The sequence below is a fragment of the Geotrypetes seraphini genome, chromosome 5 (genome assembly GCF_902459505.1).
Source record: "Geotrypetes seraphini chromosome 5, aGeoSer1.1, whole genome shotgun sequence".
Classification (NCBI taxonomy): Eukaryota; Metazoa; Chordata; class Amphibia; order Gymnophiona; family Dermophiidae; genus Geotrypetes; species Geotrypetes seraphini.
Window position 1 is genome coordinate 91,539,097 of NC_047088.1, and position 17,543 is coordinate 91,556,639.

At 42.9% G+C, this 17,543-nt stretch overlaps 1 protein-coding gene across 4 annotated transcripts in view; it reads right to left on the reverse strand.

The window, feature by feature from the left end:
• ATXN2L (ataxin 2 like) overlaps window positions 1-17,543 on the reverse strand; it is a 414,538-nt gene that overhangs the window by 112,950 nt on the left and 284,045 nt on the right. For all 4 annotated transcript variants that reach the window (XM_033946500.1, XM_033946501.1, XM_033946502.1 and 1 more), the window contains one exon: window positions 12,109-12,230. In XM_033946500.1, coding sequence (XP_033802391.1) covers window positions 12,109-12,230 — 122 coding nt within the window. The remainder of the gene's footprint in view (window positions 1-12,108; window positions 12,231-17,543) is intronic.

The window sequence follows — 17,543 nt, forward strand, 5'->3', positions numbered from 1 at the left end:
GGGGCACAATAGTTTAACACAGTGTTTTTCAACCTTTTTACACCTGTGGACTGGCAGAAATAAAATAATTATTTTGTGGACTGGCAAACTACTAAGACCGAAATAAAAAAAAACCCCACATTTCCGCCCCATCTCTGCAAGCTCGGTCCCCGCAAACCATCTGATCCCATCTGCACAAGCCTCAATTATGATTTTATATTGAAAGTATTTTATTAAAGTATAAAAAGAAACAATATTCTGTACAATTGTCATTTTATAAATATAAATATACAGAGCAAGGACCAACAAAACCCATCTCACCTCCTCTTCAAATATATCCCCTCTACTATCAAGAAAACTGAACAAGCCAAATTATTACAGAATGCTACATAGAAATATCATGCTAACAGAATACTGCAGTCACACATGACAGGAATAGTGTTAGGGGAGTGCCCCCTGGTCAGAGAGAAACCTAAGCCAGTTTGAAGCTAAAGAAGCATTGTCTGGGCTTTGCAGTCCCCAGTTATATTTCTAGCAGGATAAGAACATAAGAATTTCCATCTCTGGATCAGACCCTGGGTCTATCAAGTCCGGTGATCCGCACATGCAGAGGACCCGCCAGGTGTACCCTAGCATAGTTTTAGTCCCCATATCACTGCATGTTTCTCAAGGGAGATGTGCATCTAATTACCCTTACCCGTATCACTCTATGCCACTCTTAAGGAGATGTGCATCTAGTTTACCCTTAAATCCTAGAACGGTGGATTCTGCAATTACTTCTTCTGGGAGAGCATTCCAGGTGTCCATCACTTGCTACGCGAAACAGAACTTCCTGATATTCATCCTGGACCTGTCCCCCCTCAGCTTTAGTCTATGTCCTCTTGTCCGTGTCACATTGGACATTGTAAATAACTGCTTTCCCTGCTCCATTTTGTCGAATCCTTTCAATATTTTGAAAGTCTCGATCAGATCCCCTCGCAGTCTCCTCTTCTCAAGGGAGAACAACCCCAGTCTCCTAAGTCGTTCCTCGTAGTCTAGGTTCTCCATACCTTTCAATAGCTTCGTTGCTCTTCTCTGCACCCTCTCTAGCAGTTTTATATCCTTCTTTAGGTATGGAGACCAATGCTGGACGCAATATTCCAGGTGCGGTCTGACCATGGCTCTGTAGAGCAGTATTATAACTTTCTCTGATCTACTCGTAATTCCCTTCTTTATCATGCCTAGCATTCTATTTGCTTTCTTCGCCGCCGCCACACATTGTGCCAACGGTTTCAGAGTCTTATCTATCAGTACACCCAGGTCCTTTTCCTGTTCGGTCTTTCCCAGAGTTACACCTGACATACTATACTTGTGATCTTTATTTTTTCTGCCTAAATACATCACTTTGCATTTTTCCACATTAAAATTAATCTGCCATTTATCTGCCCACTTCTCCAATTGATTCAAGTCACTCTGGAGTTCCTCGCTGTCCTTCTGCGATCTGATTGCCCGGCATAGCTTTGTGTCTGCAAACTTGATGATTTCACTGGATGTTCCTTCTTCCAGGTCATTTATGAAAATATTAAATAAGATAAGATAATATTAAATAAGATAAGGGTCCAAGTACTGAGCCCTGGGGTACACCGCTAGTCACTTTTTCCCATTCTGAGAACTTCCTATTTATGCCCATTCTCTGTTTTCTGTTCTCTAGCCATTTGCCTGTCCATCTTAGTATATCTCACTCTATTCCATGGTCTTGTCGAACGCTTTCTGAAAGTCCAAGTATACAATATTCACCGGTTCTCCACTATCAATTTGTCTGTTCACTGTCTCAAAAAATTGAACTAGGTTCGTCAAACATGATTTCCCTTTCCTGAACCCATGTTGACTGGCTCTCATCAGGTCGTGTGTGTCTAGGTGCCGGACTATGCTATCTTAAATGATCAGCGCCTCAACCATCTTTCCAGGGACAGATGTGAGACTCACAGGTCTGTAGTTGCCTGGCACTCCTATTGATCCTTTTTTAAATATCGGTGTGACGTTCGCTATCTTCCAGTCGTCCGTTATCTGTCCTGTTTTGATTGACAGGTTGGCAAGTTTTTGCAATAGTTCTCTGATTTCAGTTCTTTTAGGATTCTCGGATGAATTCCGTCCAGTCCAGGAGATATCACTTAAGTTTGTCGATCTGGTGGTAAATCTGGTCCAAGTCCACTTCTACTGTGGTGAGGCTGTCCTGTATGACTCCCTTGAACACTTTCACTGTGTCAGGTATTTCAAATCTGATATATTCTAATGACAAAATAGAAATAAAATTATTTTTTTCTACCTTTTGTTGTCTCTGGTTTCTGCTTCCATCTTCTTTTCACTCTTTTCCTTCCAGCGTCTGCCCTGTCTCTTCAATCCAGCATCTGCCTGTTACATCCACTGTCTGCCCTCTCCCCCTTCCATATGTATCTGACTTCTTTCTATGCCCCTCTTCCCTTTCCTTCCAGCCTGTGCCTCCTCTCTCCTTTTTACATCATTCATTCTAGCTTCACTGCTTTCTTCATTTTCATCTCTCCTACACCAGATCTAGCATCTTTATCCCTCTCTCATTTCTCTGCTGACCCCCTTCCCAGCATCAATCTCTCTCTACTTTCTCATTCCTCTGTCTCTCCCTTTTCCCTGATCTGATCTCTCCATTCCACCCTGACCCCTGACCCCCTTCCCCTCCTATAATCTCCCTGTCAGCTGTTTCCTTCCTTTTTTTCCTTCTCCCTTCCCTCCTCCCCTATCCAACATTAACTCTCTTCCCAGCCCTTTTCCTTCTACCTCCCTCCAGGTCCAGTAGCAGCTCTCCCTTTATCTAGCAGCTTCCCAGCCTCCAACAGTGGCTTCCTCCCCTTCCAGGAGCTCTCAGTACTTGCCTGCAGTAGTGATTTACTTAGGCAGCCTTGGGTCCGTTGCCGCCTCTGAGGAAAGAGGAAGTTGCCGGTGAATCACTGTCCTGGCAAGTACGAGAGCTGCTGGGAGGGGAGACAGTCACTGTCGAAGGCTCCCCAGGATCTTGCTCCCACGCACGCTGACCATCTCCCTCCACCTGCACATGAACCTCTCTCCCTTCCACCTGCACCTTCCCCGCGGCCCTCTTCAGCAACTCGGCAGGGGCGGCGATCAAGACAGGCTGCCGACATCGGAACCTTCCCCGAGTCCTGCCTATTTTTTTCAGCTTCCTATTTCCAAACAGGTGAGACTCACAGAGGGAAGGTCCCGACGTCAGCAGCCTGTCTTGATCGCCCGAGGCTGGGTGGAACAGCAGCCTTCCAACACTACCGCAGTTGGCAGGAAATTTAACCACTGACTTGATCTTGCCGGCCCTGTGCGGACCGGCACCGGTCCACAGACTGGTGGTTGAAGAACAGTGGTTTAACACACAGATATCTTCAAACTAAGGACAAACCATACCGATTATAAATGGAAAGGGGGAAAGAACTACATTAAAGTTAAGAAAGGAAACATATAAGGAACAAACACAAGGAAGGGGAAACATGTTATGCCTCTGAATTTCTGTTAAAACAAAGAAGAGACTGGATGAGGCAAGTAGCAAATACGGAAAGAGTACCTGGCGTCCCTAGATATCTTTAGACAGAAAGGAGTATCTAGAATTCAAAGGCATCTTTGAATAAAAAACATTTTAAAGCGCCTTTGAATTTCTCTAAATTGGTTTCAGATCTAATGTGTAAAGATAAAGAATTCCAGATTGTGGGAGCCGTTACAGAAAATATTGATGTACGGCAAGTGCCGATTATTTTCAACAAGAGAGCAAAAAGAAGATGTTGGTTTGAGGATCTAAGTGTCCTAGATGGTTCATGAGGGATAATCAATTTATCTATAAATGCTGGTTTGTTCGTTTTATGTGTTTTAAATATTATCAGGGCGAGTTTATATGTTATTCTATGGGGGATGGGGAACCAGTGTGCCTTTATCAACGGAGTAACGTGGTCATATTTTTTAGATCCTGTAATAACCTTAACAGCCTCAATGTAAACGACTGTGAAAATTCAAAAGAAAAAAGTTCCTAAAGGTCACCCGTGGGCCAATTTTTAAGACTCGGGCGTTTGTGCAGTAGTAAGGAAGAATACAAAACCCGGTCTGGAGATATGTGGCAACGATTTAAGGAACGCGGATATCCTCATGGTATCATCAAAAAAGCCTATAAACGGGCTTTATATGCTCACCGCTCTTATCTGTTACAGCACACTCCTAATCAATCTGATGATCGGATGGTTTGCACGCTTCCTTACTCATATAAAGCGTTTGCCATAAAGAAGATCATCAATACCCACTGGCACATTCTTCAGGTACACCAAAGTCTCGCACAACCTCCTCTTTTTGCATACTCTAGAGGTAGAAACCTATGGGACTGCATATCTACTTCGCATTTTGTCAGCAAACCAGAGAGTACATTGACGCAATCTAAAGGTCACTTCAAATGTAGGCACTGTACCACTTGTGTGCATGCATTGGAAACTACCTGTATTCAACATCCCAGTTTACCAAAGAAGTATTTTTTACGTCAGCACACTGATTGCGACACGCAGGGGGTCGTTTATATGATCCTTTGTCCATGTAATTTGCTTTACATTGGACACACCACCAGAAGCATTAAGACACGTATCATTGAACATTTGAGTAAAATCAGAAGGGGAGACATGAGTGCCCCTCTTGTTCAACATTGGCATGCCATACCACACCAGCTACAGGATTTACAGTTCGTTGTTCTAGAGGTGGCTCATTGTAACAGGGGGGGAAATGCCCAAGCCTGGCTGTGGAAACATGAACAAAGTTGGATATTCCACTGGCAGACGGTGTCTCCTGCTGATTTAAACAAAGAAGTGGAGTGGTGGGCGTTTCTCCACTAGGTGATTGACACATCTTCCATTGCATAAATACCGGGCACTCAGCTGAGCGCTTACGTCACAGGAAATAGAAAAATTACTCTTTGAACCAGGTATCCAGCCGTCAGCGCCGTGAGCGTTGTATTGTAATAGACAATTTATCTGTAATTTCAGCACTACAATCACATGCACTATGTTTTGTTTTTGTGTGTTTAGGACACGTATTGCATTGAACTTTTCCAGCAATTTAGCGGGTTCTCTGAGGAAGCCAGGGCGGTGAAACGCGTCAGAACCCAGCTGAACTCACGCTGTTGACATTTTTCAAGCTAAGTCTATTTTTGAAGTCACAATTTTGAAGTTACTTTATAGTTGGACATTATTTCTTTCTATATGGAGTAGGGAAATATATGAGTATTTTTCAAATAGCGCTTTGAATCACCTTTAACTGTACAATGGTGCAATGATAGATACCATAGGAATCTCTAAAGGGGCTTGTCCCCATATTGAGTTCTTACGATCCATCTTGGAGTCTGATCACTACTTAAGGTTAAAAGGCATTTAAAGTAGCTTTATTGTTCCTATACCAGCGTTAGTGCATAACCTTAACAGTGACATTTTGAATAAGTTGAAACCGCCGAATCTCTTTCTGTAATATACCCTTATATAAAGAATTGCAGTAGTCAATTTTCGCCATTACATGTGAATGAATCAGTATATTTATTGACGGGGATTTAAGATACTGGATAGTGCTCTGATCATTTTTAATGTGTGAAAGCAGTTTCTAACAGTACCTATTTGCGCGTTGAAAGTGAGTTTAGAGTCAATAATTACCCCTAAGATTTTAACTAAATTAACCTGGTTAATAGCAATGTTATCAATGCGGATGAAAGAATTCAATTGTAATAATAATAATTTTATTTTTATATACCGCCAAAGCCATGAAAAGTTCGAGGCGGTTTACAACAAGAAGCGCTGGGCAATCAGCGAAGAGGTCAATAATTCAAAGACATCTATACAATCTTATATAATGGAAGAAGTAGAAAGCTATATAGTTCATAAGGTTAATGGTTGAATTTGCAGTGCTATAAAATTCTTAGTTTACAAATCAATTGAACAAACTCGTTTTTATCAATTTTCTAAACTTGAAGTAGGTTTAATAGATGTTGGCATTGTAACCTTGATGCTGGAACTTTAGATCACTTGTTGTTTTATTGTCCATTCATTAAAAATTTTTGGATCTCTATTTGGGATCAAATAAATCATTTAATGGAAAATTATGTAGCATTATCATACGATACAATTTTATTTAGCATGCTGATGAGAGCTAAGCCTCAAATATCTGCTAATAATAATAAGCTTTTGATGATATTGACAGGAGTTGCCATTCAACAAATAACGTATAACTAGAAAGATTGTACAAGGTTGAATTATTGTTTCTGGTGGAATTCAGTATGTCATGTGTTTAAAATGGAAAGAGTGTTGGCAGTTCAAAAAGGTTACTATAATAAATTTAAGGATGTGTGGGGGGGCCATTTTTAAATTATTCTAATGAATAATTTACACTTTTCCCAATTTTAATTCTTACATGTGGATCGGGGGGGGGGGTTGGATTTCTATTAATAATATATATGAATGATAAGATATTATATTCATGTGGTATATTTTTTGTTGTATATGGAAGTGGGAGGGGGTGGGGATTATATCTTTTTGTTGTATGATATGGTAGATTTTCAAGTGATATTGTATTCTAATTGCTTGATATTTACTGTACACTTGTTGTGAATTATAAAATGAATAAAGAATTAAAAAAAAAAAAAAAAGAAGTAGGTTGATGAGTGCGTGATAACGTTACTCAGTCAATCGTTCCATTTGCCTGCCTGGAAGGCGAGGGTTCTGGCCAGGAATTTTTTGTACTGGCAGGCCTTTATTGTTGAGTAGGTGAACAGATGTGTTCTACGTATGGGCCTAATAGAACTTGCCAGATTAAATTGGGAAACTAGGTAAGTGGGGGCCAGACCAAATATTGATTTATAACACAGACAAGAGAACTTAAACAGAATTTGCGCCTCCAGGGGCAGCCAGTGGAGTTTTTGATAATAGGGGCTTATGTGATCCCATTTCTTCAGCCCAAAAATCAGTCGAACTGCTGAATTTTGAATGACTGAGTCTTAGAATGTTTTTTTTGAAGGATCCCAAGTAAATGATGTTGCAATAATCAAGCATGCTTAAAATGGAAGATTGTAAGTGGAAAGATGCTGCATCAAAGTATTTGCTGATGGTTCTGAGTTTCCAAAGCAACGAGAAGCATTTTTTAACTAGTAAATCTGTGTGAGCATTTAGAGTAAAGTGGCGGTCCAGAGTCACTCCCAGAATTTTAATGGAATGGTCAATAGGGAAGACCTGACCGTTCAAGGAGATCGATGAGTCTTTGATTTTGTTGTTAGGGCTTGCCAGGAAAAATTTAGTTTTGTCTGTGTTGAGCTTCAATTTGAAGTCGGTCATCCATAGTTCAATTTGTTCTAGAATGAATGATATATGAATATATGAGTCTCGGAGGTCAGAGTAGTAAGTGGAATAACTATGGTGATATCATCAGCATAGATATAAAATGTAATTTTTAAGCTTTCTAGTAAGTTCCCCAGTGAGGCAAGGTATATGTTGAACAATGTAGGGGATAGAGGAGAGCCCTGTGGGACTCTGCAAGAATTTACCCAACTACAGGATTTTTTATTGTCACTATAGACTTGATATGACCGTTTGCTTAAAAAACCCCAAAACCATTTTAACACGTTACCTGAAAGACCGATTGATTCCAGACAGATTGTAAACCATCTTTCCAGGGAAAGAGAAGACAGTTTGTTTTAGAAATACTAAGGGAAAACATATATTCCCTTAGACAATCATTTATTTTATTTAACTTCTTATTTATTTCATCTATTTCGAAATCATTTGCAGTATCAATAGGGTAGATGATTTGAACATCATCGGCGTAGGCAAAAGCTGTGAGGCCAGTGGAATGGCATAATGTCAGTAAAGGAGCGAGATATATATTAATCAGTAATGGCAATAAGATCGATCCTTGAGGAATTCCAAAAGAATTTGAGAATTTCTTTGAGCTGGAATTGTTGAAGAGTACGGTTGAAGATCGATCTGTGAATTAGGATTTAAACCAATCAAGTACTTGGTCGGCGATTCCAACTGAAGCTAGTCTTAGTAAAAGTAGTTGATGGTCAACCACATTAAATGCTGCTGCGAGATTTAACCAAATTAGGATTACAGATTTATGGTGGTCCAGAATGTATTGTATTGAAGTTGTTAAACTTAAAGAATGTTCAGTCGAGTGGTTTCTACAAAATCCAGTTTGATTTGGATGTAAGATTTGAGTTTTTTCAACGAATTCTGAGACTTGGTTAAAGACTATCTTTTCAGTTAATTTCCCTAGAAATGGCAAGTTGGCATCGGTCTATAATTTGAGCACTCCTGTTGTTTTTCTTTAGTTTTTTTAAGTATCGGGCGTATGATCAAGTATTTCCAAACTTTCGGTAAATAAGATGTTGTAAGACTGGTGTTAATGAACTTGGAAATGTGCTGCTCTTCAGTGAATAAGGGAGCCCTGATCAGCCAGTTGTCCAAGTAGGGATGCACCTGTAAACCCATCTTCCGCAAGTGGGCCGCCGCCACCACCACCATCACCTTGGTGAAAGTGTAAGGAGCACTTGTCAGGTCAAAGGGAAGGGCTGAGAACTGGAAATGGTTCTCCAGAACATGAATCCTCAGGAACTTTCTGTTATTTGGGAAGATAGGAATATACGAATAGGCCTCTGTTATATCCAGAGATACCAGATATTCTGCCAGGGCCACTGCCGCAATGACAGAACGAACTGTCTCCAAGCAGAAACGTAGAACCTTGAGTGCAGCATTGACGCGAGTAAGGTCTAAAATGGGTCTCATATTGACTGAGCCTTTCTTTGGCACAATGAAATATATGGCGTATCTGCCTGGGCACGAGTCTTTGGCGGCACAGGTTCTATGGCCTGAATTTCCAACAACCTTCTTACTGTGGCTTTTTCTGGTTGCTCTGCTCGGGAGTCCATAAACCAGTCCATTAAGGGCCAGGTGAACTCCAGCTTGTAACTGCTCTGGATGATTTCCAGAACCCAGCAGTCTGAGGCTATCTGAGCCCAGGCCTGCAGAAAGTCTGAGAGCCATCTCCCTATCTTGAGAGGGACTGCTCCGGACCTGGTGTAAGTGTGTCTTCTTGGAGGAAGATGCAGTATGGGAATCGGAGGCCTGGTTGCACTTGGAACCAGCAAATCTCTGTCTAACCCTGGAAGGGTCTCTGGGATGTGGATCCAAAATACTGCAGAGACCGCTTGGAGCCACAAAAATTAGAACACCCTAAGCCTCTAAAGGTTCTGGGTCTGCTATCAGGCAAAGATTCCGGACTCTGATCAACCACACTGGTCATAAGATCATTCAGACCCTTGCCAAAAACAATTGAAAGGGAGTCTGCTGAGGGTAGCTCTGGAGGTAGAATCACCAGCCCACTGCCTGATCCTGTAGCATTCTGTGTGCTGAGATTGTATAAGCTGAAGCCTTGCTCATGAACCTAATGACAGTATGGCAGGTACGGGTCACAAAGGATGCGGTAGTGACAGCCTTGATTCCCAGAGCCAAAGCATCAAAGAGCCTCTTGAGATTCACATCCACGCGGCGATCCTGCACATCCTGTAAAACCACTCCACCTTTGATCAGAAGGGAGGTGCGCTTAGTAACATACGCCACCAAGGAATCCACCTTGAGTTGTGTGAATAACTGGTAACAATCCTGTGCCATAGGGTACAGTCGAGCCATAGTTCTTGCCACCTTAAGGGACTTCTCTCCTAGAGCACAAAGGAGAGGCTAAGCCAGACACTTCTACCACCCCTTCATGTGCTGTGCAGCATGTGGCACAAGGGAACTCTTTGGGTGCGCAACCTGCGCAAAACTGGCAAGAATTAGAGACAAAGGAGCTTAAGGCTTCATCCCTGCCAGTTTTGAGGCAAAACAAGGTAATCTGAAACTTTTAGAGAACTTTGAAAAATATTTGGGAAAAATCCAAGATGGCCAGCATCAGCATTTTGGCGCAAAAAAGCTTTACAAACAACCAAACCAAAAATAAAAAACAGCAATTTGGGGATTTTAGAGGTGGGGGAACACTTGGGAACACAGAAACCTTAAAAAAATAAAAATAATCAGATTTACAGACCCCCCCTCCCTCCCTGATTTTCCTCATAAGTTATAACAGCCTTACTCACTGTGACTTGTGTTGCAGCCTGCCTCAGTTCCAAAGGTAGCTGGATCAGGGAGAAGAGATCATTGCCTCAGCAAAAATGTCTTTCCAGCCCTGGATTTTCAAGTTGCCAGCCAGACTGGCATCTGACCGAACCTCCATCTCTGCAGACCGAGACATGCAAAAACCAAAGGGGAAGGCAAAACGCAGCTGGAACCCTGTGAGACACTGCTGAGCCTCCTACAGATGCCTGACAGCCTGTGCTTGAACTCCTGAAAGCAGTAGGTGAGCAAGCTACACATCAACTGCCCCGAGCTCCAAAAATGCTTCTGCAGGCTAGCTTACAAGTACCACAAGAGATTGGCCTGTCAGCTGCAGACTGCAGTCTGCTTCTTCTCCATGCAGGCCGAACTGAACCCTCAAACTGGGAAGGTCTTAGCACTAAAAACTAAGAAAATAGCCCAAAAAACAACAACTAAAATAAAGAAACAGGCAGAGCATAACAGAAACACACCTTCATGCTAACGTGCAGAAGGAAAAAATGTACAGGTGGCAGCAGAGCTCTCTGTGAAGTAGGAGGGATAAAAAAAAAAATATCTAGAGTGAATTCTTTCTGCAAGGCTTGCGGTTATGGGAAATTGCCTGCTTGTCCAGAATGATGCACCTATTGCACTAGAAAGAAAACCGTCAAACTTAGGGGTAGATGCACAAACTCCCACGCTGTCCCTCCACAGCACCACAAAACACTAGTTTTTTTGTGACTAATGTTCAATATTAACAGCATGAAAATTAAATGCACATTGTTAGTGTTAAGAATTCATTGCTAAAGATGTCAGAACATTCCTTGGGCATTACCACAAGAGCTATGCAGTAGGCACAGCTCTTGTGTGCATGTCCAGTGGACCCCTCCTAGAGAATGACAGATAGAATTTGTCCCCATTCCCAAGGATGATCTTGAGAAACCATCCCGTATCATTCTTTAGTGTATCTCATCCTCAGTCCTTCTACACCAGCATTCTTCAATGCAAGGCTTGAGGATCAGTGACTGTGCCCAATCATACTCTGATTCTTCCCTCTCTCTTTAAAGAATGACCCAGGGATGGTTTCCCGTGTTTAATCGTGGGGACAAATTCTGTCCCCGTGTCAAGCCTCTACAGTCCTGAGTCTCCCCCCAAGTGAAAAAAATCCCTGGTGGTCCAGTGGGTCCACCGACCCAATTCGGGGCTGGGTTCAACCCACAGCTCAACACTGGCTAACCTCCCTCACTCTTCCCACGCACTTTTTCTGATAAAGCAGGCAGGAGGGATGCCTTCTCTCTCCTGTCTCTGGACCCGCTCTCTTCAAAATGGTGATGCCCTGCTCCTTCTTGTTGCATCCTGGAATGTACTGGGAAAGGCCTAAGTACCATATAAGGAGGATAAAAATTATATATTTAGGCTCCTGCCAGGGCACTGACAGGAAAGGCAGGCAGGGAACACTACCAACAGCAGGATTTTCTGTGTGCCCGTTCTGAAACTTAACGGATCTGCTAATGAGCTCGTTTTAATAGTACTACCAAGCTCATTAGCATGTGATATTTAGCTGCTGTTTCTGTGCACGATAAAGCAATGGCCAAAGGCCTCTGTGCACTGGCTGCAGAATAATGTTTCATTTAGATTGGTGTAAAACCTTGCATCTTGCAGGTTCACATCTGTCTCTCAGACTGTTTTCTAACATCTCTACAGCACTATACTAATCAAATATCACTGCTCATATGTACCGTTTAGTTCATTTTTTTCTGAATGTTATGACAGTTTACTATATGAATCTCTCATATTGTCTATACAAATTTGTATTTTTTCAAAAATTCTAAAAAAAAAACAAAACCAAAAATCCCATTAAAAAAATAAATTTACATTTCAGATTTTGTCAGATTCCATGTCTCAGCAAATACTCTATCTAAATGTGTATTGATTTTTGTCATTGTACCCAGATAAAGACAGAACATGTTTCCTTTATTACCTGCACAGGGCTAGGGGCTGCATGTTGACCCTGCTGTTGACTTCCTGTTGGTGTTGTGGCTGGCTGAGGTTGGTGAGGATGCAACTGAGGAGCATGATGAGAGTATGGCTGATGAACTGCAGCTGGAAAGAGTCAAATATTAACAATTAAAATTTCATACCAGTTTGCTGGTGAGAATTTTGCCACTGGGGGCGGGGGATGGTTATCCAAGTTTTCGTATTAGATAGCAAAGAAGATTTAGAGTAGGTACATATTGTTGCATAATACCCTTCTTTTATGTTCTGTCTTATGTAGATTATATTCAAGCCTCTGGAAACAACTAATTTGCCCTTCAGATTATATGCCTGACTCCCAACTACACTCATTAGAAATTGTTAAACTACAGACTAAAATGTTGCTTTCTATTATGCCAACATGGGATCTCTCTAAAAGACTTTTATTTTTAGATTAAACTGACAATGCTACAGAGAAATGTTAGTTCTTACCTTGATAATAATCTCTCTTGTAGATGTGTCTAATAGTCCTGAACGCTAGAGTTATGCATCTGAACCTAATGCTTCAATCATCTTTTCAACTAAGACTCTGTTCCAGGGAGCTGCTCCTGCCCCCTCAGTTTGTACAAAAGCAATCAAAGAGCAGAGTAATAGAAGGAAGAAAATGGGGGAAGATCCCCAAGACTACAATTCTGTTCTGTAACAAACATCAATAATAATAAAACCCTTAGCGCGCATGCGCACTAGGATTGTAACTCTGTGCCTCTGCATGCACAGTACAATAGAACTGCCTACCAACCTTCAGAGTGCTCACAAAGACAGAAGGCTGCACCTTGAGCTGACTGATCATGGAAGGGAAGAACATTGACAGCCAGCCAAAGGGGAGAAGAAAACCTGAGTTCTCTACTGGAATACAGGAGAAACCCGAGAAAGGACTACAGGGAAAGAAGCGCCCAAAAAGAGATGCTAGCCCAGAATGGTTGCGGTTGAAGCCATAGGCTGCCAAAAGATCTACAATGGCTCCAACCAAGAGAAAAGTTAGTGCACTGCTGCACTCTCTCTTCCACAGGTTCGCTGCTTCTGCAGGGAGAAGGCCTGAACCTAAACAGCATCCATGGGAGCATCTCCTGCAAAACCTCAGGCTACCAGTATGAAGGGCAGTTAGAGAATCTCAATAGAGTCCTTTATCAAATGCAGTCTTTGTGCCGTCAGCATCAGGAGCATGTGGGAAAACAGCAGCAGCAGTAAGGAGATGAGGGGGCAGGATAATACGATGGAATAGGGGTGGAGAAAGAGAAGGGGCAGATGATGGAAGTGAGGAGAAGGGAGAGAGAGAAGAGGGCACACGGATGTCAGTTGAGAGGGGAGAGCATATGCTGAATGGAAGTGGAGAAAGAGAACACATACTGGATGGAAGGAGGGGATAAAGAAAGGGCATATGCTGGATGGGGGAAGAAGACAGTTAGTAAGATAGTGGAGGGGTGAAGGAAAGGGGTGGCAATCTGTGGGTTGAAAGTGAAAAGAGGGAAACTGAGGACTGAATAGTAAGAGAGAATCTAATTTACACAGAGGCAGAAAATAGAGAAGAGAGAGATGCCAGAGCATGGGGGAAAGGGGGCTGGGGGGGGGGCTAAAAAGGGGTTTGGAGCTGGGGCTGAAAAAAGGGGACAAGTGAGGGAAGGAGGCTTTAAAGGGGGATTCTTCGGGAAGAGAGACCTGATGTAGGAGGCTGTTAAAAGAAGACAGTTCGGAGAAGAGGGCTGGACTTGGGACTGCAAAAGGTGAGTTGAGAGAAGGGGTCTGGGTTTGGATTTGGGGGCTGAAAAGGAAGACAAGAGCAGGTATGAGAAGGAGGTTAGGGTTGAGGGCAATAAAAAGGGAATGTATGAGAGAAGGGAGCTGGGGATGAAAAAAGGGGGAGGTGGGAGAAGGGGGCTACAAAAGGGGACATGTGAGAGAAAGGGGCTGAAGATAGAAGCTGGAAGAATAAGTGAAGATGCAGAAGCAAAGGTTGATGGGGAAAGGGAGAATGAAGAGGGAGTTCTATGGAGGTGAAGGACAGAGAAAGGGGACAGATTTTTAAGTTGGTGAAAAAAGATGGAAATAGGGAAGGTAAAAGGGGAAATGGGAACCTGATTATGGAGGTAAGACATATGAATAGCCATCACTGGATCAGACTAATCTATTCTAGCACCCATTAAACACTAGTAATTATTATAACATTCAAGTAACTGATCAAGACAGATACATAGTAACATAGTAGATGACGACAGATAAAGACCTGAATGGTCCATCCAGTCTGCCCAACTGTGTTCAACCAGCACTAATGTTATATAGTGCTCAAAGTTATTTGCAAGTTCTGCTATTAAACAAAGACTTCAAACCAGACTTTATATTCTTGAGTGTTTTTTTTTTCTTCTCAGCTTATTTGAGAGACAGACTTCTCCAAATCTTAAGGCAAAAGGCATAAGAAGTCTCACCAACGTAATCGCCACCAGAAATACTGTCTTGATCTTAAGATCTAGAGGGGATGCCGCTTATAAGGGCTCATATGGAGCTTTAATGAGACTTTGCAATACAGTGTTAAGATTCCAGGACTGGAATGGAAGATGCACCGAAGGGCTTAACCGAAGAGCCCCTTTAATGAACCAGGCAACATCTGAGTGAGAAGCCAGAGACCCTCTAACTCCTTGAGCTTGGAAACAGGAGAGGCTAGCTATCTGCACTTTCAGAAATCCGACCCTTCTGAAGTCCCTCTTGCAAGAAGTTCAGGATTACTGAAACCGGGTCACATAAGGGCTCTACATCAGCCATAGCACACTAGTGCTGAAAAGACTTCCAGGCCTTTGCATTAGTTGCCATCGTAGACTTCTTAGCTCCAAACACAGTGGCGATGACCATGTCCAAGTAACCATTGCTTGACAGGGCAGTCCACTCAAGAGCAATGCAGTATGCCAGTCTGAGTGAGACGATCTACATGACAAGCAGTCTGAAGCCTCTGTCCCCTCTCTGGATGCGAACTAGATCCTCATAGAATGCTGAGCTGTATAAAGAGAGGCGTAAACAGTAGAAGAACGAAGGTGTTGATGCCCCTGTACAGGTCGTTGGTGAGGACCCACTTGGAATATTGTGTTCAATTTTGGAGACCGTATCTGGCGAAGGACACAAAAAGGATTGAAGCGGTCCAGAGGAGGGTGACGAAAATGATAGGGAGGTTTGCGATAAGACGTACGAGGAGAGACTGGAAGCCCTGAATATGTATACGTTAGAGCAGACATGGCAAACTCTGGCCCGCGGGGTACTGAAATTTGGCCCGCCAGCCAATTTCAAATTTCTCCTAAAGCTGGCCCGCCGGTACAAGCGCCACATCATTTGTAGGTTCACATGGCCTGCAGAGGATCGCTGGTTGGCAGTAGCGATCCTTGCAGGCCACCATAGCCTCAGCTGCACGTTTCCGCCCCTCCTCTGATGTACGGGACCGCAGCAGAGGAACGTGCAGCTGAGGCTACAGCGGCCTGCTAGGATCACTACTGCTGACCAACGATCCTCTGCAGGCTGTGTGAACCTACAGATGATGCCACGTGAACCTGCAGAGTCAGGTCCCAAGCAGACCTGCAGCTGAGAAAAGGTATTTTGGGGGTTTCCTAAAGGGAAGGAGAGAGATCAAGGAGGCCCACAAAGAGAGGCCCACATTTCATTTTCTATTCATTCCAGGGAACAGTTTTTATTATTTCAACACCCACCTGATTGTTAAAACCGCTTAGATAACCTTGATAGGCGGTATATAAAATCCTAATAAACTTGAAACTTGAAAACAGTTTCTTGATCATATGTCTCTTTAGCTATAAATTACAATATAATTAAGACTTAGCCAAAAGGAAAGATTTATAAACTATAAATAGTTTTACCTCATGCAAAATTGTCATTTCTTTAATAAGACATTAACTATTTTTTTCTGAGGTCCTCCAAGTACCTACAAATCCAAAATGTGGCCCTGCAAAGGGTTTGAGTTTGAGACCACTGGTGTAGATGGACTGTAGTGAGCTTTGATGGAGACTTCAGTAGTTGGAACCTAAGAACAGTACCAGGCAGAGCTTTAGATCCTTGCCCAGAAATAGCTAAGGAGAAGAAGAACAAGAAAAAAAAACAACATCAAATTTTTAGATTGAACCAGGTTGGGCAGACTAGATGGACCATTCAGGTCTTTAACTGCCGTCATTTACTATGTTACTATACCATGGTCTGCAGGGCCAATCAGTCAACATTAAGACCACCAACCGCAGATGACTCGCAAGCCTATGAATGACTTGAGCTAGCATGGGCCAAGGTAGAAACACGTACAAGAGCCCCTTCTCCTTCCACGGTTGGACTAATGCATCCAATCCTGAACTTCTGAGCTCATATCTTCAACTATAAAAGTGAACTGCCTTTGTGTTTACTACTGAGGCCATCAGATCCATCTGTGTATGCTCCCACTAGTGCTGCCCGATTCAGGAAAAAAAAATTCAATTCGATTCAGCCTACTGAACTGATTTTTCAATTCGATTCGATTCTCCTGCCAAATTGGGTGGTTTTTTTTTTTTTTCCAAACATCCTGGTGGGTTTATTTTTTAACCTCTTCACCCTCTTTGCCTTCTCCTAACCACACTGGCGCTGTGGTGTAAACAAAATATACAAACAAAAAAGACTTTTCCTCATTCTGTTAAATCCTAGCTCACGTTTGCGGTCTAACAAAAGCTCTGTCAGGATACACGTTTCAAATCTGACATATTGTAATCACAAAATAGAAAATAAAATTATTTTCTCTACCTTTTGTTGTCTGGTCATTGTTCAAATCTTGTTGGTCCTAGGCTCTGGTTGTCTTCTGATAGCTTGCTTGCCAGGGTCTCCCTTCTTTCTCCATGCTAACCATCCATCTGCCATCTCTGTCCTCCCCTTCCATTTCCCTTCCCTCCCCTGGAGGTCTGGCATCTTTCCTTTTTTTCATCTCCATCTACAGATCCACCTTTTCTCAACTACCCTTTCATCCAGCATCTCTCCCTCCTTCCCCACCACCCCAGGGTCCACCATCTCTCCCTTTCTGTAACTTTCATCCCTAAATCCCATTGTCCACCATCTCTCTCCCTCTCCTCTGCTTTTATACCCCTTATTTCTTCCCCCCAAAGTCCGGCATATGCACGTCTCTTTGAACCCCCCTTCCCTCCCTACCTCTGTGTACTTCTACACCAGAGCCCCCTCCCAAGAACGTCTGCATCCCCCTGAAGGCTAGCCTGTCCCTTCTGAAGACCTGTACCCCTCTGGAAGGCTGCACCCCCCCTCACGAAGGACTACATTTCCCCCCCGAAGGCCTGCGTATTCAATTTACCTAATTTCAGCAGCCATTCCTGCATAAGATCGCTGGCTCTAGCGATCTGACGACAGAGGAGGGGCTGGACCAAGGCA